Source organism: Zea mays, chromosome 1, assembly GCF_902167145.1.
Source record: "Zea mays cultivar B73 chromosome 1, Zm-B73-REFERENCE-NAM-5.0, whole genome shotgun sequence".
Taxonomy (NCBI): domain Eukaryota; kingdom Viridiplantae; phylum Streptophyta; class Magnoliopsida; order Poales; family Poaceae; genus Zea; species Zea mays.
In genome coordinates this window covers 215,037,895-215,053,785 of record NC_050096.1, presented here as the reverse complement: position 1 = coordinate 215,053,785, position 15,891 = coordinate 215,037,895, and the positions used below count along the sequence as shown (strand labels likewise).

General features: G+C 42.6%; 1 protein-coding gene across 1 annotated transcript; it reads right to left on the bottom strand.

The window, feature by feature from the left end:
* Positions 1–10,023: 10,023 nt before the first annotated feature.
* LOC103643251 (uncharacterized) lies at positions 10,024–14,986 on the bottom strand. The gene is made up of 3 exons (XM_008666404.3): positions 14,572–14,986; positions 11,228–13,323; positions 10,024–10,619 (listed from the first exon to the last, which is right to left on the bottom strand). The coding sequence occupies exons 1-3, from the start codon at positions 14,908–14,910 to the stop codon at positions 10,439–10,441; spliced, it is 2,616 nt and encodes an 871-aa protein (XP_008664626.1). The 5' UTR covers positions 14,911–14,986; the 3' UTR covers positions 10,024–10,438.
* Positions 14,987–15,891: the final 905 nt, after the last annotated feature.

Sequence of the window (15,891 nt, the reverse complement as noted above, 5' to 3'; positions counted from 1 at the left end):
ATGATTCAAACACAAGGGCATATAGAGTCTTTAACAAGTCCTCTGGACAAGTTGAAGTTTCTTGTGATGTTGTGTTTGATGAGACTAATGGCTCTCAAGTAGAGCAAGTTGATCTTGATGAGATAGGTGATGAAGAGGCTCTGTGCATCGCGCTAAGGAACATGTCCATTGGGGATGTGTGCCCTAAGGAATCCGAAGAGCCTCCAAATGCACAAGATCAACCATCCTCCTCCACGCAAACATCTCCACCAACTCAAAATGAGGATGAGGCTCAAGTTGATGAAGGAGAAGATCAAGAAGATGAGCCACCTCACAATGACGGCAATGATCAAGGGGGAGATGCAAATGATCAAGACACAGAGGATGAAGAACCAAGACCGCCACACCCAAGAGTCCACCAGCAATCCAACGAGATCACCCCGTCGACACCATCCTCGGTGACATCCATAAGGGGGTAACCACTAGATCTCGTGTTGCACATTTTTGTGAGCATTACTCTTTTGTTTCCTCTATTGAGCCACACAGGGTAGAGGAAGCACTTCAAGATTCGGATTGGGTGGTGGCGATGCAAGAGGAGCTCAACAACTTCACAAGGAACGAGGTATGGCATTTGGTTCCACGTCCTAATCAAAATGTTGTAGGAACCAAATGGGTCTTCCGCAACAAGCAAGATGAGCATGGTGTGGTGACAAGGAACAAAGCCCGACTTGTGGCCAAGGGATACTCTCAAGTCGAAGGTTTGGATTTCGGTGAAACCTATGCACCCGTAGCTAGGCTTGAATCAATTCGTATATTATTAGCCTATGCTACTTACCATGGCTTCAAGCTTTACCAAATGGACGTGAAGAGTGCCTTCCTCAATGGACCAATCAAGGAAGAGGTCTATGTTGAGCAACCTCCCGGCTTTGAAGATAGTGAGTACCCTAACCATGTTTACAAACTCTCTAAGGCGCTTTATGGGCTCAAGCAAGCCCCAAGAGCATGGTATGAATGCCTAAGAGATTTTCTTATCACTAATGGCTTCAAAGTCGGAAAGGCCGATCCTACTTTATTTACTAAAACTCTTGACAATGATTTGTTTGTATGCCAAATTTACGTTGATGATATCATATTTGGGTCTACTAACGAATCTACATGTGAAGAATTTAGTAGGATCATGACACAAAAATTCGAGATGTCTATGATGGGGGAGTTGAAGTATTTCTTAGGTTTTCAAGTAAAGCAACTCCAAGAGGGCACCTTCATTAGCCAAACGAAGTATACTCAAGACATTCTAAACAAGTTTGGGATGAAGGATGCCAAACCCATCAAGACACCCATGGGAACTAATGGGCATCTCGACCTCGACACGGAAGGTAAATCCGTCGATCAAAAGGTATATCGGTCGATGATAGGTTCTTTACTCTACTTATGTGCATCTCGACCGGATATTATGCTTTCCGTATGCATGTGTGCAAGATTCCAAGCCGACCCTAAGGAAGCTCACCTTACGGCCGTAAAACGAATCTTGAGATATTTAATTTATACTCCTAAGTTTGGGCTTTGGTATCCTAGGGGATCCACATTTGATTTGATTGGTTATTCGGATGCCGATTGGGTGGGGTGTAAAATTAATAGAAAGAGCACATCGGGGACTTGCCAGTTCTTGGGAAGATCCTTGGTGTCTTGGGCTTCAAAGAAGCAAAATTCCGTAGCTCTTTCTACCGCCGAAGCCGAGTATATTGTCGTAGGACATTGTTGCGCACAATTACTTTGGATGAGGCAAACCCTTAGGGACTATGGTTACAAATTAACCAACGTTCCTCTTCTATGTGATAATGAGAGTGCAATCCGCATGGCGGATAATCCCGTTGAGCATAGCCGCACTAAACACATAGTCATTCGGTATCATTTCTTAAGGGATCACCAACAAAAGGGAGATATCGAGATTGCATATATTAACACTAAAGATCAATTAGCCGATATCTTTACCAAGCCACTTGATGAACAAACCTTTAACAAACTTAGGCATGAGCTAAATATTCTTGATTCTAGGAATTTCTTTTGATGTCTTGCATACATAGCTCATAAATATACCTTTGATCATATCTCTTTCATGTGCTATGACTAATGTGTTTTCAAGCATATTTCAAACCAAGTCATAGGTGTATTGAAAGGGAATTGGAGTCTTCGGCGAAGACAAAGGCTTCCACTCCGTAACTCATCCTTAGCCGTCGCTCCGAGCATCTCTCTGTCTTTGGTATAATCTTCACTCATGTTTTATTTGCCAAAGGGGAGAAAGTAGTTAGGAAAGAGCTCTAATGATTCCGTTTTTGGCGATTTATGCCAAAGGGGGAGAGAGCATGAGCCCAAAGCAAAAGGACCGCACCACCACTAATTCTAAAAAAAGAATTTCTCAATTGGTATGATTTTCAAATTGGTATCTCATTGTGTTCAAAAGGGGGAGAAAGTAGTGTTTTCAAAATTGATATCTTAAAACCCTCTTGAACACTAAGAGGAGGATTTCATTGAGAGGGAGTTTTGTTTAGTCAAAGGAAAAGCATTTGAAACAAGGGGAGAAAATTTCAAATCTTGAAAATGCTTCTTAAAATCTTATTCATTTACCTTTGACAATATTGCAAAAGGACTTTGAAAAGGATTTACAAAAGAATTTGCAAAAACAAAACATGTGGTGCAAGCGTGGTCCAAAATGTTAAAGAAAGAAACAATCCATGCGTATCTTATAAGTATTTATATTGGCTCAATTCTAAGTAACCTTTGCACTTACAATTATGCAAACTAGTTCAATTATGCACTTCTATACTTGCTTTGGTTTGTGTTGGCATCAATCACTAAAAAGGGGGACATTGAAAGGGAATTAGGCTTACACCTATTTCCTAATTGATTTTGGTGGTTGAATTGCCCAACACAAATAATTGGACTAACTAGTTTGCTCTAGTCTATAAGATATACAGGTACCAAAGGTTCACACTAAGCCAATAAAAAGACCAAGAAAAGGGTTCAATCAAAGAGAGCAAGGGATAACCGAAGGCACCCTGGTCTGGCGCACCGGACTGTCCGGTGCACCAGGGGACTCCGAGCTAAACTCTTCACCTTCGGGAATTCTCAGAGGCGCTTCGCTATAATTCACCGGACTGTCCGGTGCATCACCGGACAGTGTCCGGTGCTCCAGAGGAGAGCGACTCTGAACTCGCCAGCTTCGGGAATCCGCTCTGCTATAATTCACCGGACATGTCCGGTGCACACCGGACTGTCCGGTGAGCCAGCGGAGCAATGACTACTTCGCGCCAACGGTCGTCTGCAACGCATTAAATGCGCGCCAGCGTGCGCAAAGGAGCAGAGCACGCGCGAGTGGCACACCGGACAGTCTACAGGACTTGTCCGGTGCACCACCGGACAGCCAGGCGGGCCCACACGTTAGAGCTCCAACGGTCGGAACCCAACGGCCTGGTGACGTGGCTGGCGCACCGGACTGTCCGGTGCGCCATGCGACAGCAGCCTCCACCAAACGACTAGTTTGGTGGTTGGGGCTATAAATACCCCAACCACCCCCACATTCAAGTCATCCAAGTTTCCCACCTTCCAACTACATTACAAGAGCTAGCATTCAATACAAGGCACACCAAAGAGATCAAATCCTCTCCCAACTCCACACAAAGCTTTAGTGATTAGAGAGAGTGATTTGTTGTGTTCATTTGAGCTCTTGCGCTTGGATCACTTCTTTTCTTTCTCATTCTTTCTTGAGATCAAACTCACTTGTAATTGAGGTAAGAGACACCAATCGTGTGGTGGTCCTTGCGGGAACTTCGTGTTCCATTTGTTTGAGAAGAAGAAGCTCACTCGGTCTAAGTGACCGTTTGAGAGAGGGAAAGGGTTGAAAGAGACCCGGTCTTTGTGACCACCTCAACGGGGAGTAGGTTTGCAAGAACCAAACCTCGGTAAAACAAATCCGCGTGTCACACTCTTTATTCGCTTGCGATTTGTTTTGCACTCTCTCTCTTGGACTCGATTATATTTCTAACGCTAACCCGGCTTGTAGTTGTGATTAAGTTTGCAAATTTTAGATTCGCCCTATTCACCCCCCCTCTAGGAGACTTTCACCTATGTTGGGGCAAGATGCAGTTAAGTTTTGTAGAATCACCTATTCACCCCCTATAGGTGCTCTCAAGGGGCTGGTGTGTCATTCGGTGGGGAGGAAAAGGAGGCACAGTATGGCACCTTTGTTCTCCTTGCTTTGAGACCTTCCGAGGGATGACATTCTCGTTTGATGACGTAGACTTGTGACCTTACTTTCACTAGAGCCTCATACGGGTGTCTTCCTTCTTCGGCCCGACCCGAGGTGGTTGTGGCAGTCTCGGGGGATGACGGGCGAAGTTCTCCCCTAGGGGTGCCAGTGTTTTTACGACGTCTTCCCACTACTGAGCATGAGCTACCTCAGAGAGGTCGGGATGTATATGGGGCGATTGCCTTCCGTTCCCTGTGTGGCTATCATCCACGAGGGAGCCACTGTTTTCCCTTATTGGGGGATCAGGAGGAATCCAGCTTCGAGGCTGGAGTCAGCTGGTGCAGGGCATTTGGGGTCTGAGGCCCTTCACGGCGGTAAGGGGGACATTTTATTACCCTAGTACCATATGTCGGTTATCTAGCAAAATTCCGCCTTTTTGAGAGGCAGGGGTCTTCCGACGTTGTCCACGAGGCAGCTAAAGCGGGATTTGAAACCAAAAGGGTAGTACATGCCCCACAATCCACACCCGAGGCAAGGCGTGGTCTCACAATGGCCCAATTCGGTCCCATTAAGGCACCGCTACCAGAAAGCGATGGTGAAGGCTCTTTGTCAAGGCCCTCAATAGAGGGTAAGATTCATGTTGTTTCCTCATCGTTTTCCCGCTTTTTCGGGTTTTGCTGACCTTTACAAGATTTTTTTGTTTTCTCTAGTAGAAGTGCTAGAGGATCTTTCACGCGTGGAGGATCATCAGCAGGCTCTTAACGCTGAGCATTCCAGTCTGTGCGCTGCCATTGACATAGTGCATGACCATCTAATGATTCCGTGGCCGGAGGAAATGTTCGCCCAGATCTCTCGAATGGCGCTTATCGGTGACTGCATTTGTGAGCTAGAGGCTAACACATTCCGGCTCGAGTCAACCATGCACTGGTCCTTACTTGACCTCATTATGAGGACTCGATCAAGCTAGATCAAGTGTGTCATGGATATGCCAACGGATGGTGAGACGACAAGCTCGAAGACCTAGAAATGTCGGTTGAGCCCTTTGCCCAACGCCTGGCAGACAATTATATAGAATTCGTGTTCCCTAAAAAGAAATGACAAGGGTCAATTTTTTTGAAAGATTTGTAAGAATAGAATAGTTTAATAAATGTTGCAAGGGTTTCACGCTCCTTGTCTTGTTCTATCCTTGTTAACGGACGTTCTATCGAAACGGGCACTCGCAACTTCCTAGGACTCCTGATTCCGCTGGTGACCATCGTCGTAGCCTTCGAGGCATAAGCGTTCATAGTCTGACCAGCTTCCTCGAGGGGACCTTTCGTTTGCATTGTTCATCCATTAGGTCCGGCTTTAACAGGGATAAAGGTAGGGTCTCCATGTTCAAATCTTACTTGGGGGTTCGGTTGTGGGGGCCTCGGGTTACGTTGTCCTGGGTCCCCTTCCCATCGAGGGTCCCGCGGGAGGGAGGCGGGGTGCAGTGATGTGTTTCGTTGAGCACCCTTTCAACGTAAAATAAGAAAACTTGAAACGATTAGTTTTGGAAGGGACGAATAATGTAGATGGTTTATCGGTGGGGGTTCCCGCCCGTGACTCCATCAATTCCTTTGCAGTCCATCCCATACCTCTGATGTTCGACGTGTCACCTACCCTGCTAGCTACTAGGAGAAAGAGAGAAAGAGTCGGGCCTAGGTCATGGCTCTTTGCCCCTTTCCTATATCTGGCACCAGGAACAGTTTTGAAACCACATTTCATTGATAGCTGGCAAGGATTTATAAGCGAAGTATGAACCCTCTCTTACCGAGGACTACCGAGGGCTCTTGGCGAAGACACTATGCTTGACAATTCCTCTGGCTCCTGCCGCGCATTGTACCCCATTTTCCCGGTGCCATCAGCGATGTCCGCCCTTTCGAGGGATCTAAGGTCGTGAGGGTCGGACGACCTTTATTATCCCCGTCGCTGGGTGTTTGCTCTCACCGCTCGTTGGGGAGCCTAGGTCTGAGCAGAGGGCGTTAAAGAAAAGGTCTATGCCGCCTTCGACCATTCCCACAAACTCCAAATCATCGATAGTGGGGACATTGACATGGGCCACGAGGGCTGCGATCACTCCTGAGGCATGACATTGATGGGGTGGAAATGCCTCGGGAATGTTGTCGGAGCCATCGATGGGGGCTGATCCTCTTTCACCATAGAATGCAGAAAGACTTGCGTAAGATGAGAAGAAGGCATGCAGGTTATAGTATGATGGATCAGGCTTTTGGGGCCCTGACCATCTCCCCTTCATCGTTGAGGACAAAGTCAAGGCTCCCAAAATGGATGGTCATTCCGGCGGTCTAGAAGGCATCACGGCTGGCCATCCGGAGGTAACAATTTGTTCTCATTTAGCAAGATGATCCCCACATCCCTGCAAAAAGAGGGAGAGATGGTCCACAGGATCAGAGTATAGAGAAGAGGAAGATGATCCCCACATCCGTGCAAAAAGATGGGCGACTTTTGCCAAAGAAACATAGGGCGGTAGTGTCGACCCTAAAGGGCAGCCCTATCGTCGTGCCCAAACTGGCAGGATTAGGATAAATCCAATTTGACCCTTCTTTATTTCAGTATGGACATATATTCTTCAAGTATCATGACCAGAGACATAAAATCGATATAGAACATAGTCATGCTCCTTCAAGTGAGTTTATAAATCGTTTTGAAACATAATATGAATATTTTTAAATTCTTCTTCTTACTCATACTAGTTTATCACTCAGAAGCATGCTAAATTTCAAACCACATTATGAGAATTAAGAATATTTAGCTCACTACGCAAAGAACAAAACCTTGACTCATCGACTGGCTTTGTGAAGATATCGGCTAGTTGTTTTTTATGCTAACATGGCGAATTTCGATGTCTCCTTTGGTCTCATGGTCTCTCAATAAATGGTGTCGAATGTCTATATGTTTGATCCTTGAGTGGCTTATGGGATTTTTGCAAGTTTTATGGCACTTCCATTGTCACACGATAATGGGATTTTGGTGAATTGACATCTGAAATCATGAAGGGTTTTCCTCATCCAAAGTAGTTGAGCGCAACATGAACCGCTTGTAGCATACTCAGCCTTGGTGGTGGATAAAGCTACACAATTTTGCTTCGTAGAGCTCCAAGACACTAGGGACCGTCCAAGGAATTAGCATGTTCCCAAAGTGCCTTTTCCATCTACTTTGCAATCGGCGTAACCGGAATCCAAATACCCAAGTAGATAGAACTTAGAGCACTTGGGATACCACATGCCAAGGTTAGGAGTGTGTACTAAAAATCTTAAGATTCTCTTAACGACCAAAAATGGCACTCTTTTGGGTTAGCTTGAAATCTAGCACACATGCACATAGTAAGCATAATATTATTGGGCCTAGATGCACATAAATAGAGTAGAGAGTCGATCATGGAGCAATATACATTTATGTCCACAATTGTCCCTTCCTCATTGAGATTAAGATGTCCATTTATTGGCATGGGAGTTTTTATAGGCTTGGTGTTCATCATGTCAAATTTCTTGAGCATATCTTAGGTGTACTTTTGTTTGGCATATGAAAGTCTCTTTCCTTAATTGCTTGATTTGAAATTCAAGGAAGAACTTTAACTCACTCATCATAGACATGTCAAATCTCTTTGTCATGGTCCTACTAAATTTGCAATATACACATGATTATTACTACCAAATATTATGTCATCAACATATATTTCGCACACAAATATATCATTTCCAACTTTATGAGTAAAGAGAGTAGGATCTACTTTGTCTATTTCAAAGCCTTGTTTGAGTAAGAATTCCTTAAAGCACTCATACCATGCTCTTGGTGCTTGCTTAAGCCCATAGAGTGCCTTTTGGAGTTTATAGATGTGGTTGGGGAAGTTGGGATCTTCAAAACCTAGTGATTGTTTCACATATACCAATTCTTGTATTGGGTCGTTGAGAAATGCACTCTTGACATCCATTTGGTATAGCTTGATGTCATGATGAGCAACAATGTCTAGAAGCATTCAAATTGCTTCAAGTCTTGTCACTGGTGCATATGTTTCTTCAAAGTGCATGCCCTCTACTTCAGTGAAGCCTTAGGCCACCAATCTTGCCTAGTTCCTTACACCATGCCATTTTCATATTACTTGTTGCGGAAAACCCACTTGGTGCCAATGACATTTGTATTGGGCCTTTCCACCAAGGTCCATGCTTGATTTCTTTCATAGTTGTTGAGCTCTTCTTGCATAGCCATGACCCAATTCGGATCTTCAAGTTCTTGTTCTACCTTGAGAGGTTCCAATGAGGAAACTAACAAGAAAAATTAATAAAAGCTTGCTAAATGAGAACAAATTGCTACCCCTTTTTGAATACTCCCAAGAATACTGTGTTTTCAAAACCATGGTATTCTAGATACCATATTATTTTTGGAGTATTATAAACTTCACTCTGATCCAAAGTTTTTATGTCATGACTAACTTTTGTCTATTAATATGGTTTACAATGTTGTATTCAAACAATGTTTCTCAAAATCATAGTATTTTTTAATCTAGCCAAAACTATGATATTTCCCTGACAATAATATAGTACTGTAAAATGATAGTTTTGAAAAAACATTATTGCCAGTAGGTCCTTAGCCGTTTTGTCCTGGCCGATAAAGCATGCGTTCAAACTAGATATGGATATCTCAACCACTGCGTTAAATGCAGGTCGCTGGCTTCTGTCGCTGGCTTCTTTCTCTACCTTTTGCAGAGTGATTTGGCTCCGGTTGCCCGTTGGCTTCTGTCGCCGTGCATCAAGTTGCTCGGACCGTGACGTGACTCAGCCCAAATAAATCTATATTAAGCTCTGATATTATAGTATTATACTTTAGAAAGTATTCTTCAAACCGTCATATTTTGTTTCTCATAATATTCTCGCACATATATCTATTCCATCTACAACCCTTACCTTCTGAATCTATACCAGTTAAAATAGTACGGCTCTAACTGTGGTATAGAATTCGATTCTAAAGTGTATTGAAATAAATAACGTAATTATTATATAAATCTTTGAGTCACAAATTATCTAAAAATAGTATAGTAAAATGTATATTCTGTTGTAACACAAACATATTTATATTCGATAAAATAAAACTTAGGAAAGTTGGCAAATGGGTCCAAATATTTATTGGTCTAGAGAGGAGTTCGAGATCATTAAGGACCCGTTCGTTTCTGCTGGAGCAGACCAGGATTAATTCTAAATCTCTAAAACTTATAGTAATTATTAAAGGAATCCAAGCCAGATTTATTCCACCCCTTTATTCCATGCAAAACGAACAGACCCTAATATAGGATGGAATACGCTAGGACTGATTTGGTGACAAAGATTTAGAAGGGATCCACCAAATCTCTGTTCATCAAACCGCCCTAAGGTACAAACCTGAGCCATTAAAACATTTTTCTAAATATAAAAATACCTAAGAGATTGCATAATATAACCATAAGCTCCTAGATAATAAATACAGTCAAGACATAATTTATATAGAATCGTGTAGAGACAGACTCTTCACGAATAGACCGTCTTTTAGTTTTTTTCACTTGGCCCATAGAGAGTAGAGACTGCTCAAGAGATCCATTCTTTAATTAGACTATACATGCTCTAAAAAGACACATCAAGAGACCCCTCGTTTTAGAAAGAAGACTGTCGGTGTTGAGGAGTTACTCAGGCAAGGAGGTCAATGATGTAGTACTATAGAATTACTGGAAGCCAACATCATCTGCTGCAAACAAGACATTGTAATAAGATGTTACAAACAAGGCAGCCTAGTACCAAGGACGAACTTATATTATATAGCTTAAATAATCTGATGAAATGGAATTCATTGATTGGTGAGCTCAGTTCGACTCTACAAAATACAGACCGCAAAATGGTACATACATGTAAGAGGCAGACATAAAACGTGGTTTTCAGCCTCACTCAGGGACAGTCAAGGAACCAACCCGACTCTGAGTCTCTGACGATCAATGCAACGAAGCAACAGAGAAAACAAATACAATCCTCTGCTGACCAATACTCTGATAAAAGGCACTGTTGGAACAACAGGGTTTTCTGTGACTTGACTTGCATTTTCCACTCAAGGGATATTCGTTGCAATTCGTCCAGCACCCAAAAGGTTGGACTTGCAACAACAATCTTCCTTGGCTGATAGTAACAGAGCACAATTTTTGATGTTGTCACTTCAGGGTTTTGAATGATCGATGGGTTTATCAGGGACAGAAAGTTCATCCTTGAGCATAAAGGACAGATCGTGCATCTGAGCAAGCAACTGTTCCACATTTGTATTTGCAGGCTCTGGTTTATTAGCTGGCCATAATGAAGACAGCGAATCAACATCACCCATCTGCTGCATTCCACTTGTGCTGCACACGTTGAAAATTGTGGTATTAACAATGGGGTCATTTGAGATAAACATTACACTACATCGTACGATGAAAGAGATCTTGCAAATAATCACCTAGTTCTAGCACATCTGAAAATGATTTCGATGACCAAGGAAGATAAGCTCAACATAACTAGACATGTACTGAGTACAATATTGGATGGGAAAGCTGAGTGAGGTAAACAAGTCTTCTGTAGACATGCTAATTCCTCTGTGGACAGGCTTATGTTTAATCATTAAAAGCCAGGAAAACTAAATAGAGATCAAAGTTCAGACAAGCACGACAGCTAATGGTACCATTTACCATTTCCAGTCATACAGACCAGTTATATTTTCCTTATCATATTTTATTAAAGGAACTACACGTGTTTCTTTTAAAAAAATATTGCAATTCCCTCTAATTAGGCAGCACGATAGAGATTTGCTAACTTGGCTAGCTTGGTCCTTGCGTAAAATACACATAGTTTGACAATTGGACATTATTAGAAGTACATATAATTGATTACCCAGTTCTTCCCATACCACAAACAATAAGATTATATCCTCAAGTGAGCAGGTTTACGTGATCATAATCCATAAATCACTAACCTTTTCAAGTGGTCATCAGATGGAAATGCTTTTGATTCATTAGAACCCTCCTTTTTATCCTTTGAGTTTTCGGATGAAGCTACCTGCAAAACACTCCCAATTTCCTGCTCTCCAAAAGCATCAGGCCTTGATGCCAAGGTTATATCAAATAATGAAGCATCTGAAGAAACTTGTAAGGTTGTTTGCTGTGGATTGGAGTTTTGGAAATCCTGCCAGTCATCGAATAGATCATTATGTTCACTTATCTGTTCAAGGTTCTTTTCATTAACATGACTTGAGGCCCATAAGTCCAAAGTTTCAGCCCCTGAAGGATCTTTTACAACATGTCCTTCCACATGAACTTTAGTAATTCTCTGAGCTTGATCAAAACTGGCAAAATCCTGCCATCCATCAGATGAGGCATTAGTTCTCCCAACATCATTGCTTTTAGATTCCTTGAAGTTGCTGGTAATCCACAAATCCAAGGAATCATTTCCTTTAGCTGGTTCAGGCGACAGACTACTCGGTTCTCTCCCAAGACTAGACATATTTTCTTGCAGGTGACCTGATTTAGTAAAATTTTGCCAAACATCAAATGGGTCGCTTTCTATACTTGTTGAGGATGTTTTTGCGGCATCATTACTGCTGCCATTTGCCCATGATGGGGCAGAAACAGTTCCACCATGCTGCTCAAATGGCACACTTATCATTTCTGCACCAGTGCTAGATGAATTTTGCTGTGCTTGATCTGAACCAGTGAAACCTTGCCAATCGTCCAACATGTTATTTGCATTCATGGTACCCGTATTTGCTGGCTCCCTAGAATGTCCAATGAACCATGAGTCCATGTCTGTTTCTTTGTGACTGGCTTTTGAGACCTCCATCATGTCCCCAGTTTGATTCAACGAAGTGTCCTGGACTTGACCGGTGGTAGTAGAATCTTGCCAATCGTCAAAAGAATCATTTTTTTCCTTAACCATTTCTGCAGTATTTTGAGCCTTCACATTGCCCACATGCCATACATCAACAGGATTAATTTCTGAAGAATGTTGGTGTGAGATGCTGCTCATTGTCTCTTCATCTCCAACTGGTCCCACCAAATTTAGTCTGTGGTCACTTGTTGATCGTTCCACAGATGTCACAAAATCTCTTCCTTGACCAGACACAGAAGCAAAACCTTGCCATTCATTAGAGGATTTTTCAATAACATTGTTGGGTGATTCCTTGCTGCCTACTCGCAAGGGATCTATTACATCATTCTCAGACAAATCTCTCTTTAAAGGTTCCTCAATATGTTCCGCATTTGATAGGCTGCCTTGATTGCCACTTGTTGTAAATTCTTGCCATTCATCAAAAGCTTCATCATCATTGAATCCATCATCGTCCCTTCCATGTAACTGATCACTTTTAGCAAAATCCATGGGGAGAGAGGATTCAGTGAACCCAGGAGCGTTGCTGCTCTCAAAGATATGGTGGACAACCTTTTGATCAGAAAGGTCATCACCAAATAATGTGCTACTTGCTGAAGCCAAAACTTCTGAGTGATGTTCTAGGATGGCACTTCTCGTATTTGTTTTACTTTCAGTACTTACTACAGGTTTGATGGCAATCTCTGAAGCTGGGAAACTAAAAGACTCGGCCACAGAAGTGCTCTTAAATAGATCAGGTTGCTTGGAGTTTTTGGCAGCATTTTCTGAACTAGCAGACTGAAAATCAGCATCCCAACTTGCAAATGCTGGAGTAGCTTCAATCTGATTTGTTCTTTGAGAACTAATTAAGCTTTTAGGTGCAGCATGCACTTCCAATCTAGATTCATGGCTTTTGCTATCTGTTCTTTTATTTTCCTGCTCCAAAAAATGAGTTTGTGGAAGAGAAGCAGAAGTCATCTCTTCTTTTCTTTCAATGAAAAATGAATCTAAGTTAGCAGCAGATAAATTTAGTGTATCCACAGAAGATGATTGCTCCTTTGTTATGGAACTTGGAGATGTTTCCTTATTTTCAGGGAGGCATGTGATTTTTAAGTCCAGTAGATCAGATATGATCATCCCACTGTTTGGTGGTGGTACATCCTTGCTTTTATTCGAAGCTGTAGTGTCAGTATCGAATTCTACAATCTCCTGAATGATAAAGGGAAAAGAAGTAGAAAAAAATCTTACATCAGCCATGAACATTGAACTTCAGAAACGAGACTATGTTTCCTGCATACTTTGAATTTAAAGAGAACTAGGACAACGATATCAATACACGTAAATTCACCACATATCTATCATAATGGAAGATTCAATCATATTAAAATCAGTACATAGTTACAATGTATGAAAGATCAATGTCTGTTAAACCGCATGGAGCTTGCATTCCATAAATGGCTTTTACACATTAATGAATACATAGTGAGTTAGCAAGTAAGCACTACATGCAAATGTAGTAGTAGTCAAATATAAACAAATAGCTAAGCAGGTATGCATGGATATCCAACAATATAAGCATTCTCTACACCCAAAAGTTAGCACCATCAGAAATTAGCAGCTTGACAATTACAATTCATTTAAAATAGGAATTTGTTTGGGTTGTTCTCTACTTGGCATTAGTGATTGAGGGATTCTGATTGTAAGCTCATCTATATAATGACAAACACTGAAGAAATAAAGCAAGCAAGAATTTGGTCTTCTTTTACCCCTCTGTCTCTCTGTGTGTACTCTGCCACACCGTCAGCTCCAGCGAGGCAAAGCGAGGTCCTCGCGGTCCCATTGAGCATCACCACGATCACACTCACCACCACAGCCAAGCACCCACAGTAGCAAGTTTAAATTCTAGGGGGGAAAATGGTACCAAAGGCCCTGTTCAGCCAAATCAGATTCTCCTAAACTATAATACATGACTGGATGAATGGATGAGCGTGTAAGGATCTGTTTGGCATGGCTTATTTGCAGTTTATGCCCTTTTTATCAAAATCCAAATTTCACTAGCTCTGGTTAATGTAGCATGTCTACAGCCTCATTATAATTCCTTATTTTGTATTGTGCATGCCTCACAACTCAAAACCCTAGCAGAATATTTCTTTCATGGCTCTTGAATTCTGAGCAAATCAAAATTTCCAAACAAGGTATACTATTCATACAGACCCGTTGGCAACCGACATTTCTCTAACTACTGGGCACTTTCCTAGGAATAGCACTGCGTAATAAGTAAAAAAAGCGATAGCAATTCCACAAACAGTTGTATTAGAAGATCTCCAGGAGAATAACATCATCTTCTTTCCCGAATGCTGGCTCAGCTTTGCTAGAAAGAAGAGCTAACAGATCCTAAGCAACAAGAATCAAATCTACAGATTCTTAGCGTCAAATAATGTGGGAAGGAAAGCTCACGGATCCGTCGAGTCCAAGCGAGCCGAGCAGCCACTGGTAGGCCACGCCGTCACGGAAGGCGACGCCGCCGCTTCCACCGCCTTCAGCCTCCTCCCCGCGCCTGGGGCACCCGCAGTAGGTGCAGAGGGCAGACCGCACACCGCGCAGGAGCCCTCCCGAGGCCCCGCAGCGCACGCATCGGAGCTCCGCCGACACGGAGGCGGCACACGAGTCGAAGGCTGCGACGGCATCGGCGACGGAGGGGAAGGGAGGGGCGGGTGCATCTTCTACAGAAGGGGCGAAGGTGGCCTCACGGAGAGCGGACTGGAGGCGGTGGATGACAGCGGTGGGGATCTCCATCGGCGGGGAGGAGCGGGCAGGAGTGTGCTGGGAATTCAGATCTCTCCAGGTCCCCCTGGCTGTGTTGGGCTGGAGAAATTTGCTATTTTGCCACTCTCAATTTTGGCTGTTTGTTATTATGCCATCCCGTGTCTATGACTGGTGGGACCGTCTGTGTCTATGATTTGTGGGTCCGATGGCATACTGGCGAAGCTCACAAATGATAATGGCAAAATTGCCAATGGCTCGTTGGGCTGGGCAGTTGGGGTTGGCGCTTCGCCCTCGTCCCTCTTCCAGGTCCCCCTGGCTGTGTTGGGCTGGGCAGTTGGGGCAGTGTGGGACGTGACAAATTAGCGGCCCTTCAAGTTGCTTTGTATGGTGACATGATCACATCATCCACAATAGTGTGTCCACATATCATTTTATTAGAGTAGAAAAATAATTTAATTCTGTAATTCATTTCTTTATCTTTGCTATATCAAAGCACCAGTTTCAACGGTATTTCTTTAGAATCAACCAACACTTTTATAATCTTTCTCTGCTGCTATAATAGAAGAGTTTATATAAAAAATAAGTTGAAATTATGTATAAGTGAATGTTTGAACCTTGGTTGTTGGCTCCATATTTACACTCACCTAATCAATAGAAAACATATATTTTATGCTTTATTAAAACAAAATTTATTCTATGTCATATATAACGTAGCAATGCACGTTACCTAAAATAAACGAGTTTCCCTCTCTTCCTCTATAATATAAACTTTACACGAAAATAGAGACACACGATAGAACCAGTGAACCACCGTCATATGCTAATATATTATCATCCTATCCCTGCAATATAAAGTTTGCACAAAAATAGACACACGGCAGCACTATTTTATCTACTACTCACTCCTTTTTTTTATTTATCACGGGTTAGTTCAAAAATAAACTAACAGGTGATAAATATTCAAGAACGGAGATAGTGTTATTGTATATCAGAAAAAGATGTGACTCATCC